Source organism: Dermacentor andersoni, chromosome 1, assembly GCF_023375885.2.
Source record: "Dermacentor andersoni chromosome 1, qqDerAnde1_hic_scaffold, whole genome shotgun sequence".
In the NCBI taxonomy this organism is placed as follows: domain Eukaryota; kingdom Metazoa; phylum Arthropoda; class Arachnida; order Ixodida; family Ixodidae; genus Dermacentor; species Dermacentor andersoni.
Genome location: NC_092814.1, coordinates 208,250,727 through 208,260,284, shown reverse-complemented (window position 1 = coordinate 208,260,284; position 9,558 = coordinate 208,250,727). Strand labels below are relative to the sequence as shown.

Here is a 9,558-nt window from a genome sequence, read left to right as displayed (position 1 = left end):
CAGAGGGCACTTCATAAATAAGAAAAAACATCCTGTAAGATGGGCTGGTGGGAATCGAACTAGGGTCTTCGGAGTGTGAGACGGAGACGCTACCACTCAGCAACGAGTTCGCTCGTTCAAAGTGGGACAAAATCGCCTCTAGTGAATGCGGTGTTGCCTTAGAAACGTGCCGTAGAAAGTTATACGGCGGCGTATATCGGTAATTATGACCATGTAAATTACAGAAGTCGCAGTTTCACGAGTAGCGAAGTATATTTCCGCTACATTTCTTCTGCGCTCTGCGCACACGCAGAGCCATCTTACGGCAAACACAGAAGACCCCCTCCTCGCAATGTACGGCGCTGCCCCGACACGTGGCGCGCCACTCGCCCCATGATCGCGTCCGCCTTCATGGCGCGTCGTGGTCCGGCTCGAGACGTTTGGCTGGCGTAGATCGTTTGATAGGCGGTGCGAACGGGGTGCGATAACGCTATCGCGTTCCACTCTTGAAAGCGAAGCTTAAGCGTCCTCCAATTTTTCCCCGTCGTTTGGCGCCATAAAGATATTTTGTTCATAACGCGTGCTCATAGTATTTGCATCGCTCTCGGGTGGTGTTGGCATTTGTCTTTGGAACCATCATTTTTTAAAAGAACGCATCTATACGAAATAATATTGATTGAACATAGCAAACTTTCGGTAATGTTGTCCACTTTTCACTGCTGAATTTGTATTGTAATCTAAATTAATGCCTTTTCGCACAACCAAAAGTTATGACAATGGCGTCTTTATAATTTATAAAAAGAAATGTACGCAAGGCGGCGCCTTGAAGTTTCCTCCCGCGGTGCGAGTAACCAGCGAAGTGAACAAGAGATGGCAGCGCCGGCGCTTCCATCGCGCTAGTGGATATCTCTGGCGCCCGCAACGCTATCGGTGATATTCGGCCGTTCTTCAGCCAGCCGAGTCGGGCTGAGTCACTTGCGTTTCACGAGACAGCGATAACGTGGCCTAGAACGTGGCCTAGAACGTTATCCTCACCGCGTGAGGATAAACGTGAAGAAACTTGGAGGCGTTGCCTTGCGTACATTTCTTTTTATAAATTGGTAAGCCGCCGTTGTCATAACTTCTGATGATGCGAAAAGTTATCAGTCTTGATTACAACACAAACGCAGCAGTGAAAAGTGGAAAACGTCGCAGACTGTTTTAAATGTTCAACCAATATCATTTCAAACGCGTTCTTTTAAAGAATGATGGCCCTAAACACAAATGCCAATAGCACCAGAGAGCGATGCAAATATTATGAGCATGCGTTATGAACAAAAGATTTTCATGACCCCAAATGACGGGGAAAATGCGGCGATACGCATGCCTCTCGGCCACCGTTGCATATGGCTGCTCATTAGCATAATTCGCGTGGCTCGTCGCACCAGAAATTATGCCGGAAAATCTCTGCAATGCCGGCCCAGCGCAATGTCACGCAACGTCAAATCGACGTTTACGAAGCGGCCCTTCCTGTGACGCTCTCCACAGCATATTCCTTCAGCCAGTCAGCAAGCCGATATGGCGGCTACCTTGGACCGCCACCACATATTCGAGAAATTGCAGATGCATTGCTGTGACTTCTGCACGCTACCGCTCTCTCTTTTTTTTTTTTTTGACGCGCTAACGTCGCAGTACAGCTGCCAAGGACCAGAAAAACGTAAAAAAACGTATTAGTCGAAAAAATTTGCATCTCCACGTCACGGTACGTCATGTTGATGAAAACGCAAAAACTTCCGCTTCCCGGCACAAATTTTAATACACGTGAGCTCTCGACAGCCAATGAGATAGTTAACATGGCGGATAATGGCGGCCATGCAGCCGTCATGCGCGTCGAGAACAGAGCCCTATAGAACCCCTGAATCGGGCTGTCACCCGCGTTTCAGGAGATAGCGATAACGCGGAGTGGAACGTGCGTTCTTCACCACTGGTCGGTCGCTTATGCTGTCTCAAGGGAGAAAACAAGCCTGTTGGTGCCGATACACAGACTCATTCCATTTCTCGCAGACGCACACCCTGGCTAATGTAGCAGAGGACGGAATGTAGTACGCAGCAGACAACGGAAGTGCGCGTTTTTGATGAGGTGGCATTCAGCTTGCTGCTTGATTTTTACTGAAAAGGAATACAGTGGGGCTTTATCGATAACGGTATGTTGGTTACTTACATTTGAGTTGTTTGGGCAAGTCGTCAAGTTTGCGTTACTTACCAAAAGCAAATCGGGGCCATTTTGTGTGCGTCATGCCCCGAAGGAAATCGCGGAGTGTTTAAAATAGACTCCGTTCGCGCACGTCGTGGAAAGAAAACGTACTGTTTTCACCGCCGCTACGCCTAGTAACAGATGAATGGCTTTCATTCTCACAGACTATTACGGCGTTGCTATCCCGTCCCTATGTGTTTGCAGTCACATGGTGTTTTTCACGTTTTGCGGGCTTTTTGTTTGCCGGAAAAAATGAACGCACGATGTGTACCTCGCGGGACACACCTGATTTTGACGTGCCTTTCGATTCTCAGCAGCAACCTCATTGATATCTTGATAATTAGAACGATAATTATAGATCTGTAGAATTTTTAATTCATTATTGGGATGTCAGAGACGAAACATTACTGGCGGTTTCTGAACTAGAGTGAAGAAAACGGTCACTTCCTTTTTTTTTCCCGTATAATAAACATTTTTTTAACGTCAGTGCATGATAGCTGGGAAACCCTGTATAACAAACACAGACTAATTGATTTCCCCACAGAATTATCACACTAGGCTGGAATTCCTAAGCTGCAAAGTAGAACCAAGGTAGCGCGCTTCTGTATTCTGTACCAACGCATGCATAATAAGTGAACCAAACGCTTCAGAATACTTAAATATTTCAAATTAGACCGACACGCCTTAAATAACCTCTAACTGAATTACCACGCTATGCGAGCCGCTTTCAGCTTTTCTTCCCTCAAATGACAATCTGCGATTAGAATAGCTTAGGCGAAACTACAAACTGCAGTGCGACAGTACAAGGTTTTATACCACCTGTTTAGCGTTTTTTTTTAATTTGTCGCATTAGTAAATAGCAAGTTCGTTATTTTTGTCATTACTGCTTTAGCCAAATTTTTGGTGTTCTCACGACTATTGTATTGAAGTTTGTACTTAATAATTCACGCTATTTAGATCTGGCTTGTCACTTGAGTTTTCTTGCATATGCAATTTCACTGAACTCTAACGGTTGCGCTCCGCATACACTTACTTCCTTTTTAACAATTAGTCCTATACTTTTTTTAACCATATTTGCCTTTCAATAACGCAGAATGTTTACTATACTGATATGGCTTGACGCAGGTGTTATATTGCGTGTACTCGTTATATTTCTGCCTATTAGTATATTGGCCGTATGCGCTGCTTGTCTGACGAAGATGCTCTTCCTATTACGCTCCCTTGTGCGAGTGACAATGATATATCCGAAAGAGCGCCCCGCAATGACAGACTCCAGCATCGGTAAGTACGCACGTATATAACAGTAAATTAGAAGGGCCAAAGATCATTCGGTTACTGTAAATGTTGACTGAGAGAGCATGAGTGATTTTGGGATACGGAAGAAGGGAAGCGTCGAATAACGCTTAAAAGGCCCAAAAACTGGAAGTCATTGCAGGGTAAAGGAAAGCTGGAATAAACAACTATTACGGAAAAAAAATTAAACTAAAAAAAAATGCTCTCCAAATTTGCCACAATGTAAGCGACGAGCATGAAGAATTTTTGCTAGAAGCCAGCATAGGTGGTGCGGGCTGCAACGTAACTCACCGCATGCACATCAGCAAGCGAGTTACTGTCGCACTTACTAGTCCGAGGAACGAAATAAGAAATGAACATCGTGGCATAAAACAACTTTTATTGGTCCAAAACTGAAACGACAAACAGTGCAACGGCGTATTTCAAGCAAAATATAAGAAAACACGGACACATGTAATTCATAAAATACAGAGCCATTAAAGGAATCAACATTCCACTTAACCTTTATATCGGATTATTCTAAGACAGCGTTCTAAGACAGCAGAAAAGTATTCCTTCCGAGATTGCACCACAAAGTCTAGTGCCTCGGCTCACAGGAAGAGATCATTCAACGCTCCAATACAAACGCAGAGTCAAGTCCATGCAAAGACTCACGCTGGCAGACGAGGCGCCGCCCCCACCACTCGTTGACGCCGGGATGAACATTGAGATGATCAGCGGGCGTTTCCCACAACACCCGACACAACGGGCACAGTTCGTTTTTGGGCGGCGTCAAGGAGCAGTTTTGCTTCCAGGCAAAATAGCTCTCGTACATAGCGCGGTCGCTCAGGAGATTCCGCAATTGCGCAGCAAGTTCGCCTGGCTCTCGAAAGTCAGCCGAGCTGACCACCGAATGGTCGGGAACGTTCAGATTGGAATTCGCTGGCGCCAACACGACGGGAACTATGCTGTATTCGAACGCGTCGTAGATGAGTTCGTAGGCACTTTGGAAGCACTCGGGTGTCAAAGAGACGATTATGAAGTGGTAGTTATGAGCGATATGCTGTATGCACTCACCTCGCGATGAACATTCGTTCGCTCCGCAATCAGGAAATAGGCGTATGCTAACAGTGTCCCCCGTACTGGTGTCGGCATCGACCGATCTGAAGCCAACTGGGTCGTCGACTGTACCGAGGGCCAGTATTTGGTTCTCGAAGCGGTACTGTTCACAGCTGCCGAGGACCCAAGCGGCGTCTTTTCTCTCCCGAGATGTCAGGGTATCAAGGGGCCGCTCGATGGTCTTGGCCAGTGGCTTGTCCGTAGCTGAGCCACAGCGCCATGTCTTGTAAGGCACGACAATATCAGCATCGTCCCTGTAGGCCATGGTCCAGGTGAACATGTCTGTTGCAAAACGCCGTAAAAGTGAGCCACTGCGCGTCGCGCGCTCTTCCTGTGGAGGTCGGGTGTGCTTGACCCAAAAGATCCAGGGCTGAAAGTTGGTGCGTAGTGTAGGCAGGTTCAAGTATTTCAAGTGGTCAGCGATAAAGACAACAGCGTCGCTTGAACTCAGCTCGTGCTGGTCTTCGGTGACGTCACACACGACCGAACGGTTCCTTCCGATAGGACACACGGCATCTCCGGCGGTCCACCACCTACCAAGTCCGGTTCGGTTCCACAGCAGTATGCGAGGAAGCCTGTCGCCATATTCACGCTTTCGCCATGGCAGAGGATATGGCGGCAGCGGAGTCCTCGTTGTCGGACATGCAGACATAACCGCATTGCCAGCAGCATTTTGTGTACAGAAAATATCACTCCGTGGCAATACCGCAGCAAGGAGCACGGCTGTTAGAATACAACATCCGTACATGTACCGTTTCCTCGTAATGTGCTGTTCGATTACACCTCCGTCGCCGGGCAAGACGCCAGGGGCTCCGTCGCCGGGCTCGGGCAAGACGCCAGGGGCTCCGTCGCCGGGCTCGGGCAAGACGCCAGGGGCTCCGTCGCCGGGCTCGGGCAAGACGCCAGGGGCTCCGTCGCCGGGCTCGGGCAAGACGCCAGGGGCTCCGTCGCCGGGCTCGGGCAAGACGCCAGGGGCTCCGTCGCCGGGCTCGGGCAAGACGCCAGGGGCTCCGTCGCCGGGCTCGGGCAAGACGCCAGGGGCTCCGTCGCCGGGCTCGGGCAAGACGCCAGGGGCTCCGTCGCCGGGCTCGGGCAAGACGCCAGGGGCTCCGTCGCCGGGCTCGGGCAAGACGCCAGGGGCTCCGTCGCCGGGCTCGGGCAAGACGCCAGGGGCTCCGTCGCCGGGCTCGGGCAAGACGCCAGGGGCTCCGTCGCCGGGCTCGGGCAAGACGCCAGGGGCTCCGTCGCCGGGCTCGGGCAAGACGCCAGGGGCTCCGTCGCCGGGCTCGGGCAAGACGCCAGGGGCTCCGTCGCCGGGCTCGGGCAAGACGCCAGGGGCTCCGTCGCCGGGCTCGGGCAAGACGCCAGGGGCTCCGTCGCCGGGCTCGGGCAAGACGCCAGGGGCTCCGTCGCCGGGCTCGGGCAAGACGCCAGGGGCTCCGTCGCCGGGCTCGGGCAAGACGCCAGGGGCTCCGTCGCCGGGCTCGGGCAAGACGCCAGGGGCTCCGTCGCCGGGCTCGGGCAAGACGCCAGGGGCTCCGTCGCCGGGCTCGGGCAAGACGCCAGGGGCTCCGTCGCCGGGCTCGGGCAAGACGCCAGGGGCTCCGTCGCCGGGCTCGGGCAAGACGCCAGGGGCTCCGTCGCCGGGCTCGGGCAAGACGCCAGGGGCTCCGTCGCCGGGCTCGGGCAAGACGCCAGGGGCTCCGTCGCCGGGCTCGGGCAAGACGCCAGGGGCTCCGTCGCCGGGCTCGGGCAAGACGCCAGGGGCTCCGTCGCCGGGCTCGGGCAAGACGCCAGGGGCTCCGTCGCCGGGCTCGGGCAAGACGCCAGGGGCTCCGTCGCCGGGCTCGGGCAAGACGCCAGGGGCTCCGTCGCCGGGCTCGGGCAAGACGCCAGGGGCTCCGTCGCCGGGCTCGGGCAAGACGCCAGGGGCTCCGTCGCCGGGCTCGGGCAAGACGCCAGGGGCTCCGTCGCCGGGCTCGGGCAAGACGCCAGGGGCTCCGTCGCCGGGCTCGGGCAAGACGCCAGGGGCTCCGTCGCCGGGCTCGGGCAAGACGCCAGGGGCTCCGTCGCCGGGCTCGGGCAAGACGCCAGGGGCTCCGTCGCCGGGCTCGGGCAAGACGCCAGGGGCTCCGTCGCCGGGCTCGGGCAAGACGCCAGGGGCTCCGTCGCCGGGCTCGGGCAAGACGCCAGGGGCTCCGTCGCCGGGCTCGGGCAAGACGCCAGGGGCTCCGTCGCCGGGCTCGGGCAAGACGCCAGGGGCTCCGTCGCCGGGCTCGGGCAAGACGCCAGGGGCTCCGTCGCCGGGCTCGGGCAAGACGCCAGGGGCTCCGTCGCCGGGCTCGGGCAAGACGCCAGGGGCTCCGTCGCCGGGCTCGGGCAAGACGCCAGGGGCTCCGTCGCCGGGCTCGGGCAAGACGCCAGGGGCTCCGTCGCCGGGCTCGGGCAAGACGCCAGGGGCTCCGTCGCCGGGCTCGGGCAAGACGCCAGGGGCTCCGTCGCCGGGCTCGGGCAAGACGCCAGGGGCTCCGTCGCCGGGCTCGGGCAAGACGCCAGGGGCTCCGTCGCCGGGCTCGGGCAAGACGCCAGGGGCTCCGTCGCCGGGCTCGGGCAAGACGCCAGGGGCTCCGTCGCCGGGCTCGGGCAAGACGCCAGGGGCTCCGTCGCCGGGCTCGGGCAAGACGCCAGGGGCTCCGTCGCCGGGCAAGACGCCAGGGGCGCCGTCCTCGGGCAAGACGCCAGGGGCGCCGTCCTCGGGCAAGCCCCCACGGGCGCCGTCCTCGGGTTCGTGATTGTCGTCGGAGGATTCCTGAGTGTCCCGATTGTCGTCGGAGTCTTCCGGCGCGTCGTCGTCATCACCAGGTTCTCCTCGAGTGTCCTCGTCGGATCCTTCCCCACCTTCAGCGCCGCCAGCTTGGTGGACGGTTTTGCGTCGTGTCATAGTGAAACTGAAAGTGTAAGGATGTGGGCGGGAAACGGTGGGTAAATCAAGAAACACCTACCAAAACCAGTGAACGTTTCGGTACCTTGGCGGTCTATTAGTGATGTTTAAAGCGAATCGAACACTCGACGATGGGTATACGCAATATCGAATACAGCAACGACGAGCTTTTTTTTATTTTAAGCATCGATGGGAATCAAAGCAGCAACGTACAAGTCGCATAAGCGGCCACATTACACCGCCAGACCGTATTTGAAATGAGACGTAACGTTTCATCTAAAGGGACGCTGGTGCCCTTCTAAGCAGAGCAAGAAGACGGATCCGGATGAGCAGCGAACAGCGTAGGAGGGCAGAAATGAGACCGTGCTCCACTATGACCAGGTCTAAATTCAGATGCTAGCATCGCATCAACGCAAATGTGGCGGTAAAGCATGTTCAATAAAAACAGCCCTTACGTTCTGCTGGCAGGACAGGGCCGTCAATCTTCAGGCGCCTCGCAGCTCAGTTCCAGTAGAAATGAATCGCTCGCTTAGGTTCTTATAGTTTTGTAGCAGTAGATTTTCCTGTAAGGAAATTACGTCTGAAATTCCTGGTTGGCTCGTATACGTATACGCTGTCGATAAGTAGCGAAATCTGAGTACGCTGCGTCGACCGCAATAGATAAAGAGCCGGTCTTCTCTAGATTATTCCACGCGACGTCAAAAACTAGGCAGAAAATAAAAAAAGTATAATCGCGCTATCTGGTGATATACCAGAGTTAGCGCATGTTTGAGGATGCGCTTGAGGCTTGAGTTCGTAAGGCAGAAATCGCATAGCCTGTAGCAGTCAAAATTACGCCAGTCGTACGCGTTGTCTGTCGACATATATTATACCAGGTTCAACGTTTATCTTTGGTCGGTGAGCTCTTCCTTTTCTGGAATATTTTAATATATATAGTAATCGCGTCCTGTGTCGGCATCAACTTCCTTTTAAGAGAAACTTTAGTTGCCTCTTCCTCCAATTTGCGGGTGATGTCTCGCTTGGCCTGCCGGGTGTGTGCCGCTAAGTATGTGCCCAAATAAGCAACTTGGACCACTGGATAAGCGCAGCTACGCATGTGACACCGTGTGTTCATTCATGGCCAATGCCACGGGAACGGTCTGCCGCTGGGCGTGGGGCAGAATAGACGAGCACAACCACAGGCAAGTGAAGAAGACTCGTATTTATCGATGCACGCGTCGTTCCTCACCATTGTGCCAAATCAAAATTTGAAGGGCAAGAACAGGCTAGGAGTGAGACACAAGTATGTTCGGTGCATCCACGATGCCTGTATAACCGTGCGAAGTGGTGCAATTGTAACTCGCATCGGCGATTACGAACGCTGATACTTCTGACGACGTGTACCGCAAAGAAAATGTCTGCATTTGATGAGCATTTGTGTCGCGTTGAAACAAAGGCGACACTTGCGTCGAAACATTTATGTTATGTTACATTTGTGTGAGTGCGTTACGTTTGAATGAACAGTGCATTGCATTTGCATCATTATCGTTATATTTACATTCCATTCGTGTCATATTTTATAAAGATTACCATTACCATAACGCTTCCCAGGCAGCACATCAGCATTGGTCCAACCATGGCCCAATGCTGGCAGAAATTGGTACCAATGTTGGACCAATGTTGGCATATTGGCAAAGTGCAACCCAATCCAATGTTGGCCCAGCGTTAAAGCCAAGATTGGACCAATGTTATGCCAATGCAGCAGCCATTGTGCTGCCAGCGTAGGACCAGCGTTAAAGCCAAGATTGGACCAATGTTATGCCAATGCAGCAGCCATCGTAGGACCAGCGTTAAAGCCAAGATTGGACCAATGTTATGCCAATGCAGCAGCCATCGTGCTGCCAGCGTAGGACCAGTGTTGAGCCATATCGTTGCCATTATTAATGCCAGCTTTGAGCCAATGCCCTTTGCATGACGAATATTCTAGATATGCTGGCTTTAGAGCACGCACACATTCTTACCGCAAACATTTTGC

General features: G+C 53.8%; 1 protein-coding gene across 1 annotated transcript; it reads right to left on the bottom strand.

The window, feature by feature from the left end:
• Nucleotides 1-4,112: 4,112 nt before the first annotated feature.
• LOC126546930 (alpha-(1,3)-fucosyltransferase C-like) lies at nucleotides 4,113-5,255 on the bottom strand. The gene has a single exon (XM_050194649.1). The coding sequence runs from the start codon at nucleotides 5,253-5,255 to the stop codon at nucleotides 4,113-4,115; it is 1,143 nt and encodes a 380-aa protein (XP_050050606.1).
• Nucleotides 5,256-9,558: the final 4,303 nt, after the last annotated feature.

Coding starts and splice junctions, on each gene's coding strand:
- LOC126546930 (XM_050194649.1), bottom strand. CDS start 5,255: ATGTCTGCATGTCCGACAACGAGGACTCCGCTGCCGCCATATCCTCTG.